This window comes from Macadamia integrifolia, chromosome 6 (assembly GCF_013358625.1).
Source record: "Macadamia integrifolia cultivar HAES 741 chromosome 6, SCU_Mint_v3, whole genome shotgun sequence".
NCBI classification, from domain to species: domain Eukaryota; kingdom Viridiplantae; phylum Streptophyta; class Magnoliopsida; order Proteales; family Proteaceae; genus Macadamia; species Macadamia integrifolia.
The window spans coordinates 5,839,548-5,867,521 of record NC_056562.1 but is presented as its reverse complement, the minus strand read 5'-3'; the positions used below and the strand labels follow the sequence as shown (position 1 = coordinate 5,867,521).

General features: G+C 37.5%; 2 protein-coding genes and 1 pseudogene across 5 annotated transcripts in view; 2 read left to right on the top strand and 1 right to left on the bottom strand.

Annotated features, from left to right (window-relative positions):
• The first annotated feature begins 238 nt into the window (after nt 1-238).
• On the top strand, nt 239-5,658 carry LOC122081051 (annotated as a pseudogene).
• A 7,981-nt stretch (nt 5,659-13,639) lies between these two features.
• On the top strand, nt 13,640-17,374 carry LOC122081050 (probable cinnamyl alcohol dehydrogenase 1). Its single transcript, XM_042648000.1, has 6 exons — nt 13,640-13,789; nt 14,697-14,810; nt 14,909-15,139; nt 16,232-16,517; nt 16,694-16,844; nt 16,976-17,374. Exons 1-6 carry the CDS (start codon nt 13,701-13,703, stop codon nt 17,170-17,172), a joined length of 1,068 nt encoding a protein of 355 aa, XP_042503934.1. The 5' UTR covers nt 13,640-13,700; the 3' UTR covers nt 17,173-17,374.
• A 3,465-nt stretch (nt 17,375-20,839) lies between these two features.
• The window catches only part of LOC122082445 (spermidine-binding periplasmic protein SpuE), a 35,713-nt gene continuing 28,578 nt past the window's right edge, over nt 20,840-27,974 (bottom strand). For 3 of the 4 annotated variants that reach the window (XM_042650010.1, XM_042650008.1, XM_042650009.1), the window contains 3 exons: nt 24,221-24,403; nt 23,638-23,799; nt 20,840-21,624 (listed from right to left, as the gene is read on the bottom strand). In XM_042650010.1, the coding sequence (XP_042505944.1) occupies nt 21,208-21,624; nt 23,638-23,799; nt 24,221-24,403 (762 nt within the window). In that variant the 3' untranslated portion in view covers nt 20,840-21,207. Of the gene's footprint in view, nt 21,636-23,637; nt 23,800-24,220; nt 24,404-27,974 lie in introns of all 4 variants that reach the window. The other variant, XM_042650012.1, reaches the window with a different exon arrangement.

Below are 27,974 nucleotides of genomic sequence, written 5' to 3'. Positions count from 1 at the left end.
TTTTCTATTTTTTTTATTTACTGATTTTTATATTATTTAATTGAGATAAGATTATGGTTATCAATTTTATCAGCAGCTTTACCCAAAAAAAAAAATCAATTTTATTAGCAGTTAGTACAAGTCATGCATGACCTAATCATAATTCATATGTCATCCTTGATGAAAAATAAAATGATTCATATGTCGTCCTTGTCTTAATCAATTTGACTCCTAATAACGAGGATTTACCAGTCCAGGGTATCCTCTCTCTCTCTCTCTCTGCGCGCCATGTGGACAACTATAAATACCACCTCTGCCTCGAGGGCAGAGAAAGAGAGAGAGAGAGAGAGAGAGAGAGAGAGAGAGAGTTAACAATGAGCACAGAAGAAGCAACGGAGAACTGCTTAGGATGGGCAGCAAGGGATGAGTCTGGATTTCTATCACCCTATACCTTCAACCGCAGGTATGTCACAAGCCTACTATATATCTCTGTTTCTTAATTCATTTCTCCTATTTTCATTTGGTGATAATTGAAATTTAATTTTCGAAGAGAGGCTAGTTCCTGAGAATTCCACGACCACTAGGTCGCAATTATTGACACCCCAATCCAATTGGATATGAGATTGTGGTGGATAAAAGGATTCAAATCACACCTTTCACTTCTCAATTTCATTCTTACCCTTTCCTTCCATTGTTAGTATCTTGTTTTTCCTGGAGATCTGGAAGAACTTGGGTGATGGTTAAAAGGGTTTTGAATATTTAATCTTGATTTAGGGTTTTATTATAAAATAGATATGATTTGCATCAAGTTATTGGGGCCTAGCAGAGGAAATACTATCTGGCCATTTATGCTTGTTCTATGTAATTGTTAAGTACTAAATAGCTTCAGAATGCTTGATCTTATTATAATGATGATCATTTGTTGCATCAATTGCCTTCTTACTTGATATGAAAGCTTTTGAAATTAGAGTGCATCTCATTCTTCTCAACTGACTAAGCCAAAACTCATGCAGGGCTGTTGGGCCTGATGATGTTTCAGTTAAAATAACACACTGTGGAATATGTTACGGGGATGTCGTGTGGACCAGAAATAGATTGGAGACGCAAAGTATCCTGTGGTGCCTGGGTATGCATAGTCCATTGTTCATGTTAAAGCTTCTTGAGCAGAGCATTTGTTAATTTGAAATCATGTGTTCACATTGTTTCTGTAACAGACATGAGATTGCTGGAATTGTCACTGAGATCGGTTCCAATGTTAAAAAATTCCAAGTTGGCGACAATGCTGGAGTTGGTACAGTTGTGAACTCATGCAGAGAGTGTGAGAATTGTAGAGATTTTCTAGAAGTTCAATGCGATAAGGGAGCAGTCTACACTTTTAATGGCATTGATGTTGATGGTACAGTTACAAAAGGTGGATATTCCACTTATATTGTAGCTCTTGAAAGGTGAGTCAGTTATATTATATATGGATTCAATCTCAATCCCATTGTTTCTGTTGACCCTTTTTCCAATTTTGGGGGTTAACCGTATATTTATATCTTCATAATTGATTAAGTGAATCACCACCATGAACTAATGGAAAGGGTGAACCACAAAATCTCGTGTCTTCCTTTAATCTTCTATTAGCACATTCAATTGCCACTTTACATTAAGTATTTATTTCTTTCTGTAGTTTTTGTTTCTTTTTCATTAGATTTAACTTCCATTTGCATCATATTATAAATGAATATTGTTACCTGAATCCTTTTCATCTTTGCGAATTCTTGAACTGAAGACTTCTCGTTTATTATCCGATTTCTGTTACACCGGCTTTCCTTAAGAGCTATAAATCATCACTGTTCCCATTCTAGAACCCAGAAGAGGCAGAAACAGAGATAGACAATGAATAACCCTGCTCACCAAGCAGGAAGAACCAAAACAGGACTAGAAATTAGTTAGGGCTCACCGATTATGTCTAAGACCAACATTAATGCTTGGAAAAAAAAAAAAAAAAAGGAAACCTTGTTAAAAATTAGAAGTGTATCCACACCATTACGTTAAAAGTCTCTTGAAATTTGTTCTAAATCTGTCAACTCTGGTTTTCAAAACTCCTACTTAAAAGTCTATTTTACCCTCCTTTTTATGATTTATCTTTCTGAAAAAATTTGTTCAGCTAAGGACTTTGTTTCTTTCTGAAAAATCAAAATCATCTTTTGATGAAAAGACGAGGGAGCACTATTTGTCAAATGTGTGGGGCTTCCAACTTGCTCCCATTTTTTTTTTTCCCACTTTGTGCTTTAAAATAGAAGAATAGGCTACTTGAATCTTCAGATATTTCAAATTGGGAAGTTCTCCAAACTTCTATTTCCGTAAATTAAATCCTTACCAGAACTCAACATATGAGATATTGACTTCCTTAACATCACATGACCACTATAATCAAAAAGGAAATCATGTTCAAGTGTAAACTGCATCATTTGCATTCTAATGTCGGCGACATCTTCTCTGCACTATTTTTTGCAAAACCAACAGTGTTGATGCAAATATTAGGAACAAAGAAAAGCAACATCCAGTTTTTTAATGCATATTCTTCTGTCTTAACCGGATCTATACTTTGTAGTATTCTTGATTTACAGATACAATATTGTTGCACAAATACTCTGCTGCAAAGGGAACATAGTGTAGCCAATGACTAGCCAGGAATAAGTTGTGTATTGCTTAATATACAGGTACTGTTATAAGATACCTGATAACTACCCTTTAGCTTCAGCAGCGCCATTGTTATGTGCTGGAATTACAGTTTACACTCCCATGCTGCGCCATAAGATGAACCAACCTGGTAAGTCTCTTGGCGTGATTGGGCTCGGTGGCCTTGGACATATGGCTGTGAAGTTCGGAAAGGCATTTGGGTTAAATGTCACAGTTTTAAGCACAAGTACATCCAAGAGGGAAGATGCTTTAAATCTCCTTAGAGCGGACAGATTTGTGATCTCATCAGATAAGGACCAGATGAAGGTAATATATTGACACGAATTGCTTCATTTGGATTTTTCCTCACGTTTGATAGATTTTTTTTTTTTTTTTTTTTTTTTTTTTTTTTTTTACCAAAGGAAAGAAAAGGGGGAGATACGATCGAAATACAAGACCCTGCCTTTATGAAAGAAAGGCAAGGTCCTGCAAAAGGGAAGGGGAAGAACCCCCAAGAAACCACAACAGATGAAAAAAGAGAAGGCCAGCCACAACCCAACAAACAGACCCAAATATAAGTAAAACGCTTGAACCAGAAAAGGTAGAGGTCGCTGGAGACGCTGTAAGGCCTACTTGACTTAAATTGTCTCGGAAAAAGGCATGACTGCAACTTTACTTGGGGGCAAATTCTTCACATTGCTGGGCAGGGAATAGTCCCTGAGGGGCTACTTCTTGGGATAAGGAGGGGAGCTAATATCTAGTCGGTGATAGACACATAGGGGGGATGGGGGACAAAAAGGGGTGGGGGAAATCGGAGGGAGAGATAATGCAGGAGTAGATTACAAATAACTAACGCCGCAGTTTACAACCCCAAACAAGACAAATAGGACTAGGAAACAAAGAAATAAGACCATCAAATAAACCCCCAAAGATACAATACCCATATAGGAGCAAAACCAGCCCAAAACCCAACCCGATAGGAGAGAGAAAGACATGCTATAGAGTTGGGCAGAGAGAAGTGCGGTCAGGTCTGTAGGAGTCCAATTGAGTTGCACTCTTGGGCATAGATAGTCCCTAGGGAGGGTACAAAACCCCCAAAAGTTGAGAGGATTCTGATGGCTGGTTGTGAAGTTACAAGCTTTCTTGATTTTCTGATCTAGGAGAGAGAAAACTGAGAAGAACCTTCAAGAATAGCAGTTGAATGCTTCCAACAGTGACTAGGTAAGGATCGTGGGAATATTCTGATTGAAGACCTGGCTAAACAAAGTACAGAAGAGAGAAAGAGAGAAGATCGATCTCTCTCCTATTCCCACTAGGATTGCTAATCAGTTCTGATTTTTGGAGACTTTTATCAAAATTTGAACTATACCTCTTGAATGTTACAGCAAATAAAATAATAAAAAAAAGAATAAAACAAATGGGGGGTTGAGAAGGGTGAAAGAGAATAAAGGAAGTGGCTATCTCAGCCTGGGCTTCTCACCCACAGCTATCTCAGCTGCTGTAAGCATTTAGTTGCAAATTTTCTTTCACAAATGCAAACTTTCTTTCATTCAAAATCTGTCCAATAATGGTACATATGCCTCTCTATATATAGAGGGGAAGTTTACAATCCTTGTTTCCTAATAGGACTAGACACTCCTACTACAACTAGGAGCTAGTTTCCCAATAGGACTAGACACTCCTACTACAACTAGGAATTCAAAATAGGACTAGGATACTCCTACTACAACTAGGAATTCAAAATAGGACTAGGACTTGACTTTATGACTCCAACATAGAGTAGGGCCAACTAACTAATAGTCCATATAGGACTTTACAACCAACTAATGGCCTAATGGCCCTTTATTGAATTAAATAGCAACTAATTAAACTAATGAATAAAATCTCGTTTTCCTACCTTCTACCCATATTTTAGGCCTATTAAAGTGGCCCATTTCAAAGAAAACCTATGGGATCAAAGGCCCAACACATACATAACACAACCCAAGGCTTATTTGCAATAAAATAAGTCAAAGTGACTTATCTACATCAAGAGAGGTGAGCACTGATCTGGGGTGCAGGCGAGCCTGATAAAATCTTATGAAACAGTAACAATACAAATTCCTCTAGACTGCTTACTGATTTATGTGTGTTTTTTCTGTGGTGGTACCGATTAACTAGTCTTTTAAAGCCAGTATTCTGTGTCTGCCTCTCTTTCCTTTACAGGCTTTGGAAAAATCCCTGGACTTCATCGTTGACACTGCATCTGGTGATCATTCATTTGATATGTACTTGTCACTCTTGAAGACTGGTGGTGTTCTGGCAGTGGTGGGCGTTCCAAGTGAGATCAAGTTTCATCCCCGAAGCCTTATTCATGGTACCTTACTCATCCTATCCTCTAAAAAAAACTTGGAATTGATTATACAATGCAGCATTCAATATATGAATGGTAGTTGATCAATGGAACTGAGGCCTAATGTGTGAATAACTTGCAGGTATGAGAACCATCTCTGGAAGTGCCACAGGTGGTACAAAATTGACACAGGAAATGGTAGATTTCTGCGCTGCCAACAAAATATATCCAGATATTGAAGTCATTCCCATTCAATATGCAAATGATGCACTCGAGAGGATGATAAAGAATGATGTGAAGTACCGTTTTGTGATTGATATTGAGAAGTCCTTGAAGTAATGTTGCACTTAAAAAAAAAAAAAAAAAAACTGTTATGGATATTACATGCTGCCTAGCATAATTAGTGTCTCGTGCAACCAAGAACAAGTGGTCATGTATAGTATGAGCTTCTCGAACAACCCTTGCAGAGAGGATCCCACCGGGTAAAGGCGGTAAAGTAGAAGGAGATGTTATGTTGCCTCACTTATACAACAGAGCTTTGGAAGTCAGTCAAGTGGTTTTTGTGACCGTTGATTTGTGTGGTTTTTGTGACGGTAGATATATATGTTCAAAAGAGGTTTCATGTATGGAAATTTTTCGTACAGTTTTTAAAAGATATATTATATACTTTCTTTGTTGTGTGGGATTGTGCCTCGTTATATCTTACTGGGCCTTGTAGCTTTTTATGTGATTGTTAGTAGATTAGTGGTGGAACTGAGAAGAAGACTTTGTTTATTTTCATTTACTGCTAAGTAGTATTAACTAAAACTCTTATGTTAAGGTGTAACAGCTTCTACATTAAGTTACTTCTAGATATACCTAATCAATAGCATGTGATTGATTTAAATAAATAAATAAAGACCATATGTAAATCTGGCCGGCCAATCGCTGAGGGCAGTGTAATTGGCAAGGGACTATGCTTCAAAAACCAAAGGTCCTGAGGTCGACTCTTTTCCACCATTTGGGGGCACATACAGTAATGGGTCTTTAAAGATGGGCTCTAAGCTTCGTTGAATAAAAATATATCAAGGATAATGAACCAAGGAAGCATCTTTAATATTTGATAAAAAAAAAAAAAAAAAAAATTTATAATTGTCTAGGCAAGATTTCTTAAGTTCCCGACTTACACCGAGAGGTGGATGGATCTGAGTCTATAAAAAATCTATTTTTTTTTTTTTTGGTAATGAAAAAAGAGTACTCCATGGTAATGATCATAGCCAACAGAACAAGTCTCCGTACGATAAGCAGTGTTTCCGCATGACCAATGGACAATAATGGGCATGCCAAAACTCGAATCTACAACCAAACGACTCTAACAATGATGAATTGAGAGTATTTTTACCACTAGACTACCAACCCCATTAATGGGTCTATAAAAATTCACTTGAATTCTTTCGACAATTTGCAGCACTTTCCTTGATGTTCCCAATAATGATGGCACTCCCCTATATTAGCACTGACAACATCCCTATAGTCATCACAACTCTGTTGGAATTGGCATCCACTCACATACACTGATTGGGTCTATAAATCTGGCATTTTCGTTACTTTTGTCACTAGCTACAAGCATACCCAGTTATACATTTGTATGCACATCCACCTTGTAATCATCAAGTGGTCAACTCTATCAAATTGTGGACACCCACCACGTAAGCATTCACAATATTTCTTATACAATAGACAATAGCACAAGCATATAATACACAATATATGTAGTTCGGCAAGTCACCTACATTCACAAAGCAATACCCTAAATAAGGTCTCGTATATAATCTAACACTCAACACAGGTTTGGTTCGATTTCGATCGGGCTGAATCGATTTTGGTCTAGGAATGAGGGAGACCAAAACTAATCCGTTAAGGAACTTCGGTTTTCGATCAGTTTCGATTTTGGTTTGTTTTGATTTCAGTTTATTTCGATTTTTCAATATCGGGTTGATATTGGTTTGAATCGGTTTATTATTGGGTTTGAACCATAATGAAATCTTATATTCATAACCTGCAATGACAAAAGATTGACAAAAACACCTTTAATTTATGATTAAATCATGTTTTATCATTGTAATGGGAAGATAACTAATAATGAAACTAATGGATTACTAATTACTAAAAGGATAATTAATATCGAAATCACAAACTGAACCCTATTATCCAATCATTCATTGAACTATCCAACTAATTAGTGAACAAGGAAATCAATGGAAACATTATTACAATACAAATCAATTTCTCTATTCATAACCTCATATTCATTGATTTGTAACAATTCGCCTTACAATAAAAAATATTCTCACTAATATTGTGAAAAAAGGATAATCAATTCACCAATTTGTAATCTCATAATCATTTATTTTCTATCGGTTTCATTCAGTTTGGTTTCGGTTTGGTTATTGGTCAGTTCGGTTTGGATCGATTTTCAACCAGTCCTAACATACCTCAGTCCAAAACCAATCCAATAAGGATCGATTTGGTTCGGTCTGAGTTTTTTTTGTCAGTTTCGATCGATTTCATCAGTTCAGACTAAATTTTGACACCCCAACCAAAAATAAATAAAACCCAATTAAAAGAAAGGGAACATGTCGAATTCGGCCGAGACATGTTGCCTTCCATGAAAGCATGGCTGATGTGGTCCAAATTGCTGTCCTCAACACCAAAATCATTCAAAGCTGTCTGCTAAGAAGTCAGATAATTTTAGAAATAATGAAATTTTTTCATAGGAAAATCTTCATCCCAATTCATCTGCCTGATGAGATTGAAACTGAGATTTTTCAGAAATTTAAGTTGCGTTGTTTGCTCAGTCACCTTATCTAGCAATTGCCCCACATGCCTAAGAAAATGATCCTTATTGTCTAGAAGGTGTGATTTCCATGCACCACTCAAATCTTCATAGATATTCGAGGGGAGTCCTGGATTTTAAAGATCTTTTATGTCTGTTAAGTTGTTGAAATAGGGGCTTGTCTAGCCACTGATGCAAATGAATCCTTGTGAGCTGGTCTATGTTGTATCAATGTTCAAAATTTCTTCAATGTTCCATTAATTCTATTGAATTTATATAATTCTGTATTTGTGGTAAGATAATTTTTTTTTGGCCATCAAACAATATTTTTCAAATATAATGATTTGTAATTTCTACATATTTTAGAATTAACTTTCCTAATCTGAGAAATCTTTCAATTCTCCAATTTATAGGATTTTGCATCCCATAAGTTAGTCTATTATCTTCTGTAAATATTTGTGGATTTATTGAAATAGATATTCTCCATACTTGGTATGGTTGACAAGACCTAGTAAAGAGATGGTCGCTCAACTAGAGACGAATAAGTATACCCCTATATTTTTCATTCCCAAATCATGGACCCCTATGGCTGCTAGGATTGAGTGATCCTCCAAGTCATCCTTATACCATATATAAGCCTTTAAAATAAAAGATGTTCATCTCCATATGTCAAGTATGTATGTTGGTCAATCTCAAGCTTCCATAATAAAACCCACTTCAAATAGGAAACTATGTGAACCAAGGTTTCCAAAACAACCCATTCCAATTAGGAAAATGTAAGGGTGTCAATGGGTCGAGTTGGGCTGGGTTTTACCCTAAGGTCTCTTAACTCAACCCAAGCATAGCCCTAGGGCTAGGATGTCTCATCCCAGGTCCAGGCCCAACCCTGTTGGGTTTAGCCAAAGCCAATCCAGACCTAATGAACCCTAATTGGGCTGGATTTAACCCAATCCAGTCCAACCCAATACTATCGGTTACTTGGTTGCTTGATCTTGATGCATTGCAGAGGTCAAAGACCAAAGTTTTTGTATATGTGTAGATTGTGAAAAACGAAAGTCCTTTCTCTATAAGTACCCATTAATAATTATTATCATATTTATATGATTATATACTTAATAAATATGGTTGGGTTGGGTTGGGTTCTCAACCCAGGCCCAACCCAACACTACCTCGGGTCTGAAAATCTCAACCCTAACCCACCCTATGGGCTAAAATCTCAGCCCAATCCCTATTCGGACTCAGGGCGGGCTATGGCTGATTCAGGTTGATGGACTTTTTTGAAACCCTTAAGAAAATGCCTCTCCATAGCTGAATCTATACTTTCCATAATAGAAATTCTAGATCTCCCAGTCTTTCCAAAATATCAGATTTTTTTAGAATTTGGTATAATTTGGAAAGTACCAAATATAATGAGCTCAATATGGATAAACAACATTGTTCATCTCTTGATGACTTTTCAATCCCCTCTTGATAGTTGGAGAAGAACTCAAGCAACCATTATGACCAAATCTTCCATCTTCATGTTTCTTTAAAATCCCAAGTTTAAGGATAAATCCAGTATTTATACTTGTCTTGGTCGTTTAGTCCTCCTAAAATGGGGGAGATGGCCTTCTAAATCACCCCAATCGGATATCCTATGACCAAGATATGATGCTTTTAATTTCAGCTAACCACAACATTCCAAATGGATTCGAAGGGGCAAATTAGGTACACCCGCACCACACCAGGGCACACCGCATGCATTGGATCAGCATATCAAAAGAGCGGGCTTCATACTGGTCATCGGATATTATGCGTGATCCACAATGTCGAAAGACTGGCAGATCTGGAAAATGGTGACATGAAAATGGTGAACGGTGCAGGGTGGCAGGAGACATTTAGAAGCGGGATTGGTCCGGTTAGGATATGTTTGATCCTGGCCGTGCGATCAGAATTACGCCAGGTGGGATTGCAGCAATTCGATGGATCTGTCTTTTTTTTTTTTTTTTTTGGCTAATCTAGAAGGTGAGGCATTGGAGGGCTAATCCCCAACCTACTCCTTGGTTAGAGTCGATCCTCAAACCTCTAGGCTCAAACTTCTACTAGGAGATTTGTTGGATCTCGTAGGTCGTGTCAAGCATTTTTGGTGCTTCATAGGATCCCTCCGATTGGGATCAAATTACAATGCATCGTATAGCCATGTTACGTAGAATCGGCAGCACAAATGGCGATCGTAGGATTGGGATCCATGTTACAGGTGAACAGTGATCTTTTCAATCAGCGTCATGGTGCTGGGAGAAGGCGAAGCCTATTAGAGCTCCTCGATCAAAATCTTCCACATCGTGTCAGTTTGTCGCGTAACACTTGATCAACCAGATTGACCACGTCATACGAAGAGATCTCAATGCCATCTAGTAAGAGTTTGCCCGCAAGCATCTTCATCGTCAGGGAATGGTATACCTTCACTTGAGCCATCAATCGATAATCTATTTTATTAAATCATCAACAATTTAGAAAATATATTACACTTAATTACATTCAATAATTGATAAAAATATTAGTATATATCATATTCTATGAATTAAAAAAAAAATCAAAATCAAAATAGACATATAGACAGTCGACTAAACGTGTCGGGCCAAGTTGGACTTGTAAATGGGCCGAACCTGGCCGATCAGGTGCCCATTGGGCTTACTCCTTGCACTGTGTACAACTTGTTTATAAACGGGTCGAGCTTAGGCCCTACACATTTAATAATCGATGCAAGTTAGGCCAATCTTTAAATGGTTGAACCCTCAATCTATCAAATCGATGCGAACTTAGGATTGACACATCTGTCTTTAAGTATAAGTTTCCTACCCCCATTGTATATTTTTTAAAATATTCCCGGCTGCCAAAAGTTTTTTCCCCAGTTGCAAGGGAAAAAAAGTTTTTTTTTTTTTTTAATTCAAACAGAAGAATATACTAATTAGATTCTTGTAAATTAGACGTCATATCCAACTTATAAAAAGATTGTTTTTTTATTATATCCTCCTTGGCTAGCTTTGAGTTTCCCCACAGATCTATTGTTAGTTTTAATACAAAATTTGGGATGGTTAGGATGGTTAGGATGGCTAAATATAGTAATATTAATGTTTTTTGCCATAAGGTTAGCAAATGTTCATGCTTCCTCTTGAGAAAATATTATAATTTCTTCTACATCACTCCATGCCACGTCCACCTTTCAATTCATAGTCTTTGCTTTCGACATACCTTTGAGCAGTCCTAAAGCCTTTGCCTCATCATTTTCTCATGTCAACAAGTAATTTGCCTCATATAAAACATTTTTTTTTTTTTTTTCTGAAAAACAAGACAAATCACCCTTGCAGTCATATTTTTTGTATTATTAGTGACACTTGTGATGATGAGGTGATAGTGCTAAAGGGGAAGGAGTCAAAGTATTATAGTATGAGAAATCAAATATCACCTAGACTTCATTTTTTTTTCTTGTTGAAAATTCCATTGAAGATCTAATAGTCAACCTTTTTGAGAATGGTTGAATGATCTGACTTTTTGGCACCAGAATAGAGTTTGGTTCTTGTGCTTCTAAATAAAGTAAGATATAAACATAAATACCGAAAAAAAAAAGTCAAATCTTTCTTAGGAATAACATCAGAGTTAATAGCACTACTTAATAACCTTATTGACAGAAAAATCCAAAAGAAAAGAAGATGAAACAGCTAAAATGATTACCTTTTAAACCATTGGGTTATGATTATGTAACTTTTTTTTTTTTTGGTAAATTAAGATTGTGTAACTAACGACAAAACATTTTTGCACCCAAAAAAAATAAAAACACAACATTTCAAATCTGGTTACTAAAATTTTACTAAACTTTGCAATCAAATTCCTTGCGCTGCAACCCATACTCTATGCCGGTAAGCCATCCCCGGCACTATAACCCATGCCCCAGTTCTCTCACCCTCTTGCCCCTCCCCCACCTATCTCCTCTCCCATGGCTGCCCCCACCCTGAACCCACTCACTGTCCCCTCCCACACTCTTCATCTTTCCCCCCTCACCGCCCATCAACGCCCCTGCCCATATGAGCTCCCTCCTTGCTGCTAACTGCCCCCACTCCACCCCTAATATTGTAAGTCCTTAGACCTCTCCCCCATCTGCAAGACCACCACTCCCATTGCTCACCTCCCTGTTGGTGTATGATATTTTGTATTCGTCATAATTTTCATAGAAAATAAATACGGATCGATTCATGAAGATCGATAAGCATGCACGACAAACACTACAAAAAAACACGTTTTAGGCATACCTGAATCCATGGCTGAAGAATAAGAACTCCTCAATGTCTTCTTGTATGCTTTTGGTCGTTAGCATCACTTAATGGGTCAATGTTGGTCTGGTATACCCTCTTTTCCTTTTGCTTTTGGTCGTTAGCATTACCTAATGGGTCAGTGATAACTATATATATAGGGGTGAGGGTAGGAACCAACCCTACAATAAAATTAGGGTTTCCTCCCCATTAAGGAAACAAAACCTTAGGTCCACACATAGTAATAAATATTTCATACTATTAAGGTGTGCTAATAGAATCCAATATCTCCATAGAGATCACTTACCAATAATATTAGATTCTTTCTGCTTACTCCATCTATAGTCAACACCACTAAACCGGTTTTGGAAACAAATCTTTGACTATGCTAGCCCACCTAATAGGAAATCTTACAAGTTTAATCCAGGAAGTACTGGTGCAAGCGCCTCGACAAGCAGGATGGCGATCCTACTAGCAATGTGTTGAAAGGGGGTAGGAGACCCCCCCTGCATAGCCAGGGTGTAGGGAAGTGCAGCCCCGCTCGAATTTTTCATTTGAAGGCAGTTTTGTACTTTTCGGATTAGGATTTTTTCAATATATATTTGTAGTGAGGGATCTATTTCTCTGTAATGCAATAAATACTAAGAGGTTTGAGGTCGAGCCTGTAACCCTATTCTCCATTGATAATGAAGCAAGATCTCATATCACCAAGGACGTAGGCAATCTTGTTGAACCTCGTAAACCTATGTGCATTGTTTGTTTTTGTTTTTCTATTATCTTCTGCATCATTTAGGGTTGCATTTCTACACTCCCAATCACAGCTCTCCATCAAAAGACCCACATTTGCAACACCCAACAAGGAGAGCCACAGTTTAACTTTCAGAACTCCAATCTATGTTGTCACCCACACCTTCTAAACCTTCACAATCCAAATCCAACCCACATACTATGCCCCTTCCATTTCCCCATGAACAAGAAGCAGCAATTGGAGTAGCAGATCCAATTTCGCGATTTCCCTACCCATCATATCGATCTCATCATCATCTGAATCCCAATTTCAAGAAAAAAATTTTGAAAAAAAATGACGATAAATTAGAGATTTACTACCATCACCGATGATGATAATGTCAGCCTAGAACCCTACGTGCATCTTTGAATTAGATGAATACTCTGATTGATTGAAGCTACAAGGGTGTGCGTTCAGATTGTGTTTTGTAACCCAACGAAAAAAAGGGGTTACTGAGGTAATTTTCCCACACATGTACAAGTCATGCATGAGCGAATCACAGAAGTCATGCTTGATGAATAATACAATGATGTCATGCATGAGCGAATCACACAAGTCATTTTTGGTGAATAATACAATGATGTCATGCATGAGCGAAGCTAATCACCCTTTTTGTTTTTTCCCAAGGTAATCACTCTGACTCCTAATAACAAGGCCATTACCAGTCCATCACAGACGCCTCGCTCTCTCTCCCTCTCTCTCACAGCGCCATGTGGACAAGTATAAATACCACCTTTCGCTTGCTTCAAACACCCAGCTCTTACTATCTTTGCGGTCTTAAGCAGAGTGAGAGAGAGACCTTACCAAAAAAAAAAAAGGAGAGAGAGGTTAACAATGAGCACAGAAGGAGCAAGTGAGAACTGCTTAGGATGGGCAGCAAGGGATGAGTCTGGATTTCTGTCACCCTATACCTTCAGCCGCAGGTATGACACAAGCCTAGTATATATCTTTGCTTCTTAATTCATTTCTCCTATTTTCATTTGGTGATAAGAATTGAAATTTAATTTTCTGAACCAGTAATGGAATAAGGAGTTTCAAACCCATTGTAGATTAGTTGTTCATCGATTAAAGTTAGTTATTCTGTTATAATTGTCTGATGAAGTATTACTGTTTTTACAAGAATAAGCAGATTTATATCCATCAAAACTGCTTTTTCAACCTCTTTTGCTTGGTTTTTCTAAATTCGTACTTCCTAGTCGATCCAAGCTAGGATTTTAAATTGCTTCATAAACAAACAAAAGAAAGAAACACACGACCACCCAGTCTGGGGAGGGTCATAATGTACGCAGCCTTAACCCCGTTTCGTGTTTTGCAGGGATGTTGTTTCTTGACTTGAACCCACGACCACTAGGTCGCAATGGATCAACCTTACTGTTGCACCAAAACAACAGATCAGGGATTATAGACACTTCAATCCAATTGCATATGAGATTGTAGTGGATAAAAGGATTCAAACCACACCTTTCACTTCCCAATTTCATAATTACCCTTTCCTTCTATTGTTCTTATCTTGTTTTTCTTGGAGACTTGGAAGAACTTGGGTTATTAATACCATGGTTTTGTGCAAAGTCCAAACATCCATTACTGAAACCTTTGAAGATTTAATCTTGATTGAGGTTTTTTATTATAAAATAGATATGATGCATATTTATGCCCTATGTTTGGACTTTGGAGCATTAATGTTACAAACCTTGAAAGATCTTTCCCTATTCTGAATATTTGATCTTATTATAATGATGATCATCTGTTGCATCAATTGCCTTCTAACTAAAGCTTTTGAAATTAGAGAGCATCACATTCTTATTGACTGACTAGCCAAAACCCATACAGGGCTGTTGGACCTGATGATGTTTCAGTTAAGATAACACACTGTGGAATATGTTACGCGGATGTCTTGTGGACCAGAAATAAACTTGGAGATTCAATATACCCTTTGGTGCCTGGGTATGTATAGTCTATTGTTCAAGTTAAAAATGTTCAAAACTTACTGAGCAGAGCATTTGTTAATTTGAAATCATGTATTCACATTGTTTCTGTCACAGCCATGAGATTGCTGGAATTGTCATGGAGGTTGGTTCCAATGTTAAGAATTTCAAAGTCAATGACCATGTTGGAGTTGGAACATTTGTGAACTCATGCAAAGATTGTGAGTATTGTAATGATTTTCTAGAAGTTCACTGCGTTAAGGGATCAATCCGCACTTTTAATAGCATTGATGTTGATGGTACAATTACGAAAGGTGGATATTCCAGTCATGTTGTAGTTCTTGAAAGGTGGGTCAGTTATATCATATATGGATTTAATCTCAATCCCATTGTTTGTATTGATCCTTCTTCTAATAACCATCTATTTGTATCTTGGTAATTGATTAAGCATTCACCACCATGAACTTGTGGAAAGGGTGAACTACAAAATCTCATGTCTTCCTTTAATCTTCTATTTTCAAATAGTTTAGCTTCATATCAGAAAGAAATTTTTTTACCTGAATCCTCTTCATCTTTGCGAAGTAAGGTTTCTAATTATCAGAAATTCCATTACACCAGCTTTCCTCAGAGATATATATATCATCTCTTTTCCCATTCCAGAACCCAGAAGAGGCAGAAACAGAGACACAAAATGAATAGCCCTGCTAACCAAGCAGGAAGAACCAAAAAAAAGGACTAGAAATTAGTGAGGGTTCACACCTAAACATTAGAAATCTCTTGATATTAGTTCTAAATCTCTCAACTCTGGATTTCAAGACCCCTTCTACTTAAAATTATATTTTATCCTCCTTTTTATGGTTTATCTTTCTGAAAGAAATTGTTCAGGTAAGGACATTGTTTCTTTATAAATAAATAAAGTAAAAACAAAATCATCTTTTGATGAAAAGGTAGGAGGGAGCTCTGTTTGTCAAAATGTTTGGGGCATCCAATTCCTCGCCCTTTTTCTCTTTCATCGTTCTTCACTCTTTTTTTTTTTTTTAAATAAAAGAAAAGGCTACTTGAATCTTCATATGTTTCAAATTGAGAAGTTTCTCAAACTTCTATTTAAATAAGATTAGATCCTTCCCAGTACTTAATTAACTTAATGAGCAACATATGAGCTATCGATTAAGATGGAAAAAGAAATCATGTTCAAGTGTAAACTGCATCATTTGCATTCTAATGTCAGCTACATATTCTCTACACTAAACAGTGTTGATGCAAATATAAGGAACAAAGAAAAGCAACATCTAGTTTTTGAATTCATATTCTTCTGTTTTAACCTGGTCTCTACTTTGTAGTATCAATGATTTTTATTGTTAAACTAATATCCTGCCTCTAAGGGAACATGGTGTAGCCAATAACCAGCCAGGAATAAATTATGTGTTGCTTAATCTACAGGTACTGTCATAAGATACCTGATAACTACCCTTTAGCTTCAGCAGCACCATTGTTATGTGCTGGAATTACAGTTTACACACCCATGATGCGCCATAAGATGAACCAACCTGGTAAGTCTCTTGGTGTAATTGGGCTCGGTGGCCTTGGACATATGGCTGTGAAGTTCGGAAAGGCATTTGGGTTAAATGTCACAGTATTAAGCACAAGTATATCCAAGAAGGAAGAAGCTCTGAATCTCCTTGGAGCAGACAAATTTGTGATCTCATCAGATAAGGACCAAATGAAGGTAACATATTGACATAAATCGCTTCATTTGGAAAATTTCTCATGCCTGATAGAATCTTATGAAACACAAATATCTCAAATTCCTCTAGACTGATTACTGATTATGTGTGTGTTTTCTGAGATGGTACTTAACTAGTCTTTTAAGCTAGTATTCTGTGTCTGTCTCTTCCTTTATAGGCCTTGGAAAAATCCCTGGATTTCATTGTTGACACTGCATCTGGTGATCATCCATTTGATATGTACTTGTCGCTCTTGAAGACTGGTGGTGTTCTGGCAGTGGTCGGCGCTCCAAGTGAGATCAAGTTTCATCCTGTTAGCCTTATTCATGGTAACTCAGTCCTCCAATCCTCCAAAAATAAAGTTGGGATTGGTTATACAATGTGGCACTCAATATATTAAAGCATGAATGGTAGGTAGTTGATTAATATAACTGAGGCTTAATGTATGAATAACTTGCAGGTATGAGAAGCATCTCAGGAAGTGCCACAGGTGGTACTAAATTGAGACAGGAAATGATAGATTTCTGTGCTGCCAACAAAATATATCCAGAGATTGAAGTGATTCCCATTCAATATGTAAATGAAGCACTTGAGAGGATGATAAAGAGTGATGTGAAGTACCGTTTTGTGATTGATATCGAGAACTCTTTGAAGTAATATCGCACTTACAAATTGTAGCTGATCACTTATGGTTTTTTTATCATAAGATCAAGCCATGTATCTTGCATTTTTTATTAGCTTATCCAGCTTGTTAATTAGAATTTTGGGAGAGAGAAAGAGTGACAGGTTCTTTTTGCAGTGATGGGATGGATCCCATATAATAAGAACTAGAATTTTACATGTTTCACAGAAACAAAAATACCATACATGGATACCCTGTTATATAAGAATCATTTTATATTTTTTTTATTTTGCCAACAAGGGTGTCTAGACCTTTGCCAGTTTGGCCCGACTAATCCCCCTCGAAAGCTCATGTACCCTACACACACGTGTGTGTAGAGGTGTGGCACGGTTGAAGAGGTACTTATCTTTTTGCACCTCTTGAGTTTCGAATATTAAATTCCAACTGCCTTTCATCTGACGACGGATCATATAGCTGACTTCGTGGATTTATATTAATGGCAACCGAATGGTGATATCAATGAAATTCCAACTGGTTCAGTTTTAGGGTTGGCATTTCCCTTTTTTCTAGGTTTTTCTTTATTGAAGAATTTTCTAGTTTTTCCTTTTAGCAGTACTTCATGATGAGGCTTCTAGTTTTTCTTTTGTAGTAGGCTTACTTTATTCGGTTATATTCATCCCAATGGCTCTGTTTTGTGTGGATTCTTTAGAATGGTAATGTTCATTGCCATTTTTCTCAGTAACGATGTAGTACTCATTCGAGGGAAGGATGGGAACTTTGTTTGGATACACATTGATCTGGCGGTGAGGATACCCACAATTTTATTTTATTTTTTGTCTCCTTTTGGTAAAGAAGATACACACAATAAGTAGTAAGAAAATGATAAGATAGTAATTTTTAAGAGTATTTCATTAATCAATTGGCGGTAAACGACTCCAATTCTAAGGGCTTTGGCTCTGCAAAGTCCACAGTGGACGATGATGAAGGAGGAGAAGATGGTTGTGGTTGTGGTTGTGGTTGTGATGGAATGTATTTCAATCGGAAACACCCACTGAACAACATAAGAACATGTGGTTCCCAATTTGCCAAGGTCTACATATATCGGACTCTATTTAATTGGTTGGTTATAGTTCTAGTCCTGCTCTCAAGAGGCCAGAACCAATTAAAAACCGGACCAATAACTTAAATGAAACCTATTAACACCCCCCCTAAGACCAGATTTGATCTTAGATCTCCACTATTAAAAGTTTTGGACTTTCCCAACAAGCCAAGGGTGGCGTCTATAATTTTTTTTAATTAGCTCACTGATATTTGAATGATTTTGTGCTATTAAAAATGCAAGTTGAAGTTTATCCTTAAAAAAATAAAATAAAATAAAAATGGCGAAAAAACCAATCACCATCTAACCTAGCCAGGTTGGTTTTGTGTTAATCTTAGTTCAAATCTTATACACAAAATTGAACCCAGCCCGGCCAAGACCATGGCTCCAGTACTGGTGAAACAAAACAAAACAAAACGGTGGGTGTACTTTGTGGGTTATTCTTCTTTCAACTGGAGAAGAATTACACCCTGGCCAATTATAGGTTTTTTCGTGCATTCTTTATATCAAAACAGGAATGAAAGAGCAATAACAGGAAGCTTCCCATAACTTGCATTCTTATGAAATCACTGCTGACAAAGAAATCTGACATGAAACCTTTCTCCAGTAAAAGGATCTATAAGACGTGAAACCTTCATCCAATGTAGGTCTCCTATAAACAAACATATTATGTAAAATAATGCAAGAGATAGATTGAATGTAGTGATTTTATTGAAATCATATGTGTGTTTATATACACAAAGTTACAAGATAAAGATCCCACTGAGAAAGGGATAAATAAAGAAAGAAGTTACATATGGTTAATAACTCTATGGTAGGTGGGTTGGCTAGATAAACCAATAAGGAAGAGTGAGCTAAGAGACGTGTTGGTTATGGTAAGAGGGATCATGAGCCAGAAGGATTCCTCCCAGTGAGTCAGCTTTAGATATTTCATATTTGTAGTATTGATATAACTCGTAATGTAACCCGTAATGTAAACACTTGCTCTTTTTAGTAATGAATTTTCTTTGCCTATTCCGCTTGGTTTTAAGGAAAATTAAAGGTAAGGGAATTGAAAATTTTAAACCTAAAAAATAAAACTTTAATAATCATTATCCTAACTATTTAAAAAAAATGGATTAATAAAAAAGGGGGAAAAGAGAAGGGGGGGGGGGGAGGCAAAATCCACAAAGCGTACAAGAAAGGCAAGGCCAAGAGGAGGCCAAGAGGAGGCCTACGAAGAGGAATAGCCACGGCTGAGCCAACTTAAAACAACCAAGAGAATACATTAAGGGCAGGCGGGGAATTTGGGAGGGGGGGGCGCAGAGGAGGAAAGGGGTAGACCACAGGAGGCAACAATATGCCTATTCTTTAGAGAGTCAGGCGCCTTGCCAAGGTGGAGGCAACAAAGTTTAGAGCTAACATCAAAGTAGATAGTTTTCCAAATCTTCTCAAAGGAGCGAGCATTGGAAATCCATCTACGAAGATTGCACTCCATCCAAATATGGGTGATGGTAGCACAAAATGCCAGTTTCCCTACCGTGTCACAAATGATGGAGCCGTGGAAGGTCATATCCACCTAGATCCATTTTCTGCACAAGGGGAGGGGAGATCTATGGATTGCCGAACAACTACGAGGAACCTTCTTCCACAGAGTAGAGGAAAGAGAAGAAAGATGGTCAATATTTTTAACCCCGTTCCAACAGAGGCAACAAGAAAGGGAGATCAGAACGTGGTGATGGATGAGGAAGGCCTGCGTAGGGAGGCAGTTGGAGAGGGAGCGCCAAGCAATAAAGCAATGGTGAGGGATATGACCTATAAACCAACAATCAGTGAAGTTATGGCGATGGATATGGCTTATAAACCAAACAATGTTACGCCATGTGATAGAGGTTCCCGGAGTATGAATATTGTTCCGCGCAAAGGCGGAGGAGGATATCCCAGATGGGTAAGGGAGCCAAGTGATTTTATCCTCTCTACCCCGGTGGCCAGGAGGGGTGGGAGGAAGGTAGGACCAAAGGTCAACCAAATGAGGGGGGAAGTTGGGGGTCCATTCTCCCAAAAAAAGGATCAAGGCAACAACTGCAGATCTGGGACAACCTGAGGAGTAGAGAATCCGACGAGAGGTGAGAAGAAGGAAGATGCCAACAGGGTGCCAGGGTTCATGCCAACAGGTGCCATATAGTAATAATGCCTTTTAAATGTAAGTTTTATTTTACTTTCAAATCAAAGGGATTTAGACAGGGTCCATTCTTACCATATATATAGGTACATGCCTTTTAAATGTAGTTTTTATTTTACTTTCAAATCAAAGGGATTTAGACAGGGTCCATTCTTACCATATATATATGGTACATGCCTTTTAAATGTAGTTTTTATTTTACTTTCAAATCAAAGGGATTTAGACCCAAAGTAAAATGAATTTTTATAACTAAAAATGGAATAACTTGGAGTTAGTAATATAATCCTGTAGGGTAATGATTACATAGGTTTAAAATTCCACTTCCTTCTCTTAAATTTCCGTTGCAACCAAACAAAACTTTTAATGGTACAATTCCAATGTTTGTACCTCACTTGAGGCTCTGAAAATACAGAAATGTGTACAAATGAGAAATCCAGCAACAAGAAGAAAAAAAGGGAAATCTTGATCATTAGGCGTTCTCAGATATACCATGAACAGGTGACCCCTCTATATCTCATTAGTTGTGATCTGTATACAGCAATATGAACATTTACACGAGAGAGAGATTGGAAGAAAAACAACCACCCGTATTTGTCAATAACAAAATTCTACAAAACAGATTCCATTGCTATGATAACATTTACAGAAGTGAAATGTGGTCAAAACTGTCAAAGCCTCATTCTTCTGCTTCTAACAATGGCCTGTGATGAAACCCATTAAAGATCATGGTTTGAACCAAATTTGAAGATTCTCTGCAGACTTTGTGGCAGGCTAAAGACAGACTAAGCATCAGAAGCCCATCTGCTTAGATTATGTTTCTTCTGGCTTCCACCCAAAGGAATTAGTCATTGAAGAGATATAATGTTGCAGAGTTTCTTTCACACCATGAGCAGGTTTCTTCATGCTTGCGATCAGCCACTGGTAATCTGATAATGTAGCTTCTGTCAATGGCTCCAGAAACTCACACCTGGATAATATTTCGGGTGGAGGTACCCCAGCAATGAGGTTTGTCTCAAGCTTTGGTCTCCTCCTAGTTGACTCTAGAGATGCTTCAACGGAAGGTTCTTCAGGGGTAAAGGGAGAAGCACCTGGGACTACTTCCTGCTTGAAAGGTAATGCTCTTGCAACTTGCAAACAAAATTCCATCCATTGGTAGATTAATGGGGAAGGACCTCTGACTCGCCCACCAATTCGATTTGTAGAAAATCTAGATGCAGAAGGAATTGCCTGCACAGAGCCTACATTTATGTGTTCTTCTGTATTTGAAGTAGTAAAACAGCAGTAGCAGTGAAGCACTATGTTATATAGGCGTGAAATGGTTCAAATCTTGAAATTTTGGAACTCTAGTGGGTGTTCTGTCCAGGCCCAGGACACTACAGAGGCCATAACTACTTGTTCTTACTGAATGAAAGCTCTAACTAATCAACAAAAAGAAGCATTGGAATTGTAACATGAATAAACTCAAACTCACCTCAACTCAACAAATGTACGGATGTAACTATCCTTTTACTAACAGCCAGGTACACGTGTCATATCTCCAAAATACAGGGGCAGATGGAAGAATAAGAAGAAAAAATTTGAAACCAGGGCAACAACAGTCATGAAAACAAAGCATCCATCTTCTCAGAAATTCCACATTCACAAATTTAAAAAATTTTAAGTCATGCTATACAGCTTAGGACGCATTTGGTCCAACTCATCATCCAAATCAGCTGTGTGATCAACCAGCTCAATATGGAGATTTAGCAAGTTCAAGCTCAATAGGAAAGTACTGATGATGATCTTTATAGAGCTGCTGTGGAAGACTTCAAGTATTACTTCTAGCATACAAAGACATGGCCAGCGTTTGTGATTCAATCAGAGCAAAACTTGATTCAACACAGCAACAACAATATGATGGTTATGATGATCCGGCCCGGCATTCATTTCAGTACTAGGAGTCTAGGACTCCAGGATGAGCATAAGGTAGTCATCCACTTTTATTGTCCTATACTATTGTCTATTGTTCACTCTCATATGATATATGTGGCTATATGTATATCAGTCATCCATGTATAACAAACCATTTTTGACGTTTTTTAATTCCTTATGCCTAAGTTGTACTACGATTTTACTTGAATTATATGTCTTTTAAAAGTAATAGATATTGTGTGGAATAGCCAAGGTAGAGCTCACCTACTTCATATACATTACAACCTAGGGTCTGCAATGAAAGTACCATTTTGGGTCTGATTTTTAAAAATTTAATGTTTCCACTGTGTTTAGAAGGCCTGAAACATGCTAGATGACAAATTTCAGGGTCTAACTTGGCCATACGGCCACCGAAACCCATCCCCAAGTTTTCCTGAGTTGTTCTATCAAAAAATACATGGTTTCACCGAGATCTCGCCAGATCTCAGTTTTCGGCCGGGGGAAAACCGAGACCTCGAGCGATGATAATAAAGGAAGGAGAAACTTCTGAGAACCACAGTTTTTGGATTGGGGGAGTTAGAACTCTAATCAGTTTATTGGGACTTTTCAATAATTTAAAATGAGGTTTTAACATGAGAAGTCGAATTCAATTTTTCTCTGAAACTTTTGTGCCTATGTAAGTATGATTACACATGTTTAAATCATCAGATTTTTTTTTTGGGGGGGGGGGGGAGGGGGGGGGCTGTTCAAATCCATCACAGTAGTTCTATAGGTGGAAATTTTGCCAAAATGATGTTTCAAATCCACCCAAAATGTTAGAGTGGATGCTCCATAGTTAACCACCAAGCCTAAATTCAACAGAAAAATTTCTTCATTTTCTAGCAGTTCCAGAGCTCAGGCAAAAGGGTGCAAAACCTCTAAATTTGACGAAATGAGTTGAAATTTCGTCCAAGCCTTGCTTTTATATATAGGTCCAAGTTTGAAATTTCTCTGAAATGAATCAAAATGACCAAATTTTTTTCAAAATGAGTCGAAACGACCGAAATTTCACCAGTACGAGTCAAAATTTCGCCAAAATCTGGACTACCCAGTGTTTCACATATGATTACGTTTTGACTCGTGTCAAAACCAAATCCTTTCGCTGAAATTCTGACAATTTCAGTCTAAATTAGAACCACAAATGGGAGAGATAACAGAAGTAACTCTCTGTAGATGCTTGATTAGCACCATCTAATCCGATATAAAGACGTATTCTGTGGCAGTCTAGATTCTTTAAGCATCCAAACATATGCCAAAGGACTTTGAGAAGAAACAGGATCAAGGACCTACCCATAGATCTGCCCACAAACTAGCTCCAGACTTGGGAACAATAACTGCAACATTTGACATCCTCTTGGCAGCAGGAAGAATATCACTGCTCCATCCAACAGCAACCCAAACATCTCCCACTCCAAAAGCCTTTAGGTAGTATGCGCTATCAAAAAGTCGGACCTATAGAAAGCCAGTTGAACAGAAACAACTTGGTATTATCATTAACACAGCCAGGTCCTTACAACAGCAAAACAATTGATCATTGTTATCTGACATAATATGCATAATATATGCAGTATGTGGAAATGCTCATTTCATTTTATCTGAACTGCACAAATGCTAAGACACTGGTTAGATGAATAACGACCCAGAAATTACATTATGGCAATCCTGATACATATGGATCTTCTTCCCTGCTCTGCATCAGCTCTGGCTGTATTGTTATTATTTTATTCATTATAACCTTTTTCAATAATATATTTTATTTCCTTATTGTAAAACATTATATCAGTATCGTCCAACCAGTTTAGTTCTCATGCTAAATCCAGACAACCATGAATGGTAGTAAATGACAACCTGAAAATCATATTCAACAAATTACCTGTTTTTGAAGCACTGCCAAATTCTGCATGACAGTTTTCCTGCCACCGCTAACTTGGGATTCTATGTCTTTCGTGTTGTATGAGGCTCCCATGTATTTCAAAACTGCACCAACAACCTCTCTTGGAGAATCCACCATTGAAATCTTCCCTGCAAGCTCTGGCCTCCACAAATCTCTCCAGTCCTGCAATGGTGACTTACTAAATTGTGAATGGATACTTAAAAAAGCTTCAGAATGGGAACCAATTGATTCATTGCTCAGAAATGGGTGGCATGCCAAATAACTATCCAAGATTCCAGATTGTTAAGCAGTTAAAAGCTTTTTGGGTTTCAGCACCAGTTAAAAAACAGACCAAGGTTCAGAACTGAGTGGGTGCAGGATATTACAAAAGGTTCACAACCTCTGCAACCTCTACGCTATGGTCCAAACTCCAAATATAAGAAGCACAGATGATTAGAGATTGCGACAACAGCAAGAGTTGTGAAAGAACTGAAGAAAAATAATGGAGAAAATAATATAAGTAGGAATAAGGTTGGGAAATAAATTTAACTTCGATCCAACCTTATGAAAATTGAAACAATACTCCAAAATGGAATGATATGCCATGCAAAGTTGCAAACAATGTCAGAGAGATTTCTTTAAATCACATAAATGCCTGGCAGTTATGGTTATTGATGGTGAAAAGTAGAAAACACAAAATTGAATGTAATGGTAATTGGCCCAGCAAGGAAAGGCCATTATAAATCAACCAACCAATCAAGAAGATGAAATACACAATATTGATCTATAATGGTAATTGGCCAGCAAGGAACAAGGTTGAAATTTTGTGTTCGATCTTGGTAGAAACCGATATATTCAGGTTTCGACCGAAACGTGTCCAAAACCCTACTCGTTACGGTGGTTGGATTCATTTGACCATTTCAGTCATCAAATGGCCAGATTTTTTTTCCGGAACTATAAGGAAATCCTAATTAAGCATCTTTAAACATAATGTAATCTAACACCTAAAATTGAATGAAATAGGAAAAAAAATTTAATAAATGTCAAAGTTTTCCAAAACTTACAAGTACACGTACAAGTGTACAAATGTTACAACTTACAACTATGAGAGTACAACCAAGGTATAACTCAAAAGACCCCTACGAAGCCGTTCCTCCAGTTTTATGTCGGTAACACAGAGTTCCAACAAAGCTCGAAAGATGAGGAAGACTGCTACCACCGATTAAAAAATATTTTTCAAACCAAAACAGAAAAAAATTTCATTCAAACTAACAGAAATTTTTCCTTATTTTTCAAATTTTTATTTTATAAATTATTTTCTAGTTTTCGAAAAACATATATATTAATTTAGACAAAAAAAAAAGGGCGACACCATGATTCTGTAGATCAACCAACATGGTTTAACATATATAAAATTGAGTCCCAACCAATATTTATTAATATATATATATATATATATTTATATTAATTCAAACAGAATCTGTAACCGAACTTTTTTCCCATTATATGATGATGTGTCATTAGGATAGAAGGACTAATATTGTAATTTTGCAGCCTTACTCCCTGCATTTCAACCCATCGCACCCCTCCCTGCCCCAACCCCACTCTCCACACTTATGGTTCTCTTTGGGGGATACATCTGATTCTGTTTCATGCTATACCGTTCTTCCTTTTTTTTATATTTCTTTTCTCCACAATTGATGTATATCATTAACATGTCTCACTTCGTTGTGGCTTTCCATTAAGTTCTGTAACACATGAACAGCTAATGAACAGAAATTAATTGACCTTTTGAGTTGTCCAGTCCTTACGAGATGTAAACCTCTACACCCACGAAAGCAAATTAGGGACTGCAAAATCTGAATGAATCATGGAACATCTAAAACACTTTTAGGTCTTGAAAATCTCAAGTCCTGCTAAAGATAACAAGAAACAGGGCGATTACAAAGATAAAGAGAGAACGTTCGAGACTTACCGTTCCAAAAGAGAGATTTTGAAGGCGATTATCAAAAACTGGGATTTGAGGTCACTATTTAAGAGGCGAATATTACAACTTTCTTCAACGGTTTAACGTTCTCCTTGAAGAGTTCCAACTCATTTCCTGTTTGCCGGTTGGAGGAGAGAAAATGTGTCCAAATTCTGAAGACCTTCCATGGCACTGAAACTTGTGTGTAAGGTCAAGCTCGGGGAGGAAAAATCCCCAAATCCGACACTTCGGATCTGCTGTGCTAGTGGGAAGAGCCTTCTTGACTGTTAGTCAGTTGTTTTCTCAATATACTGGGACTCACTTCAAGAGATGGAAGTCAGCCAATGAGGAGGCAGGAGGGCAGCCGCACAGGGAGAAAAAGGGGAGAGGGAACAGGAGAGGAAGAAGGGCGGTAAATAAAAAAAATGCCCTCACCTTAAAAGGTTAGTAATTTGAGATGGGCAAATAAACCCGGTTACAAATTATGTTGTCACTGGGTTGCTTACAAACAGATTATATAGTTTACAAACAGAAAACTAAATCCAACTCCATGAAGTCATAGATCGGCCTCAATATCTAACATATAAAAAAGTGAATACCAACCAAATATTATCCTATTTTGCAAAAATTAACTACAGGGAAAAGGAGTATTACCTCAAAGTTTGAACCTTCAACAAATCTCGCTCAAATGCAAAAAATCGTCACTTTAGATGTGTTGTAGTAATATCCAACACGTTCCACCACATTTTTTGGTAATTTGGCCAAAGAAGACAAAAAAAGAGGGTTTTTTTGGCACCCAAGGTCTAAACCAAGCAAAACTACCAAAATGGGTCAAAATAGTGACCCATTTTGATCAAAACTTGTTTTATATAATATATGGAATGCAACATTTCGGTCAAACCAGAAACTGAAACAAGACCGAGATTGCATGCCGAGTGAGTCGAGGCCCATTTTGTTTTGAACTAGGTTGAAACCAAATTATTTCACGAGGTTTTGGTCATTTCAGATGAAATATCAAACATAGGCAAGGAAAGATCACTATAAATCAGCCACTCAATCAAGAAAATGTTCAGAAGTCAAGAGATAAACTAACGGAACCAAGTGATGTTTCTTGCAAAACCCAAGAAATATGATCAAGATTTGATCAGCTCTTCTTAGCTTTAGTTTATAGAACCATTGACCCAATCATATAAATAACACCATGAAGTAGATATGGAATTTGCTAACAGATTAATCCGATTATATAAATAACAGTAACAGGGCATGTGATCTCCAAAAACAGATCAGATCTTTAAAAGGTTGATGTAAACATAAGCAAAGAAGTTCTGATGCAAACAACAGGACTACCTATCTTGCTTTTGCTGATGATTTAATGATCTTCTCCCGAGCTAATGGATCATTTTAGACACTATTATGCATTGCTTGAGCCTCTTTGCTTCAATGTCTGGTCTTAGTATCAACCCTGGGAAAGCTCTCATCTTCTTGTCTGGAATTTCAGATGATGTCAAGATCTCTTTTCTTCAGAAAACTGGATTTGCTCTGGGCACTCTCCCAGTTAAGTATTTGGGCCTTCCTCTTATCCCTGTGAGACTCACAAGCCATCACTGCACTCTTATGCTTGATCTCATCAAAAAGCGCCTCCAGTTGTGGAAAGGGAAGCTCCTATCCTTTGTTGGCCGCCTTGAGCTCATCCGATCAGTCCTCCAAGCTTCCTACATCTACTGGTTTGGAATCTACAAGTTGCCCAAAGCGAATATATCCAAGCTCGAATCCTTGTTTGCTTCATTC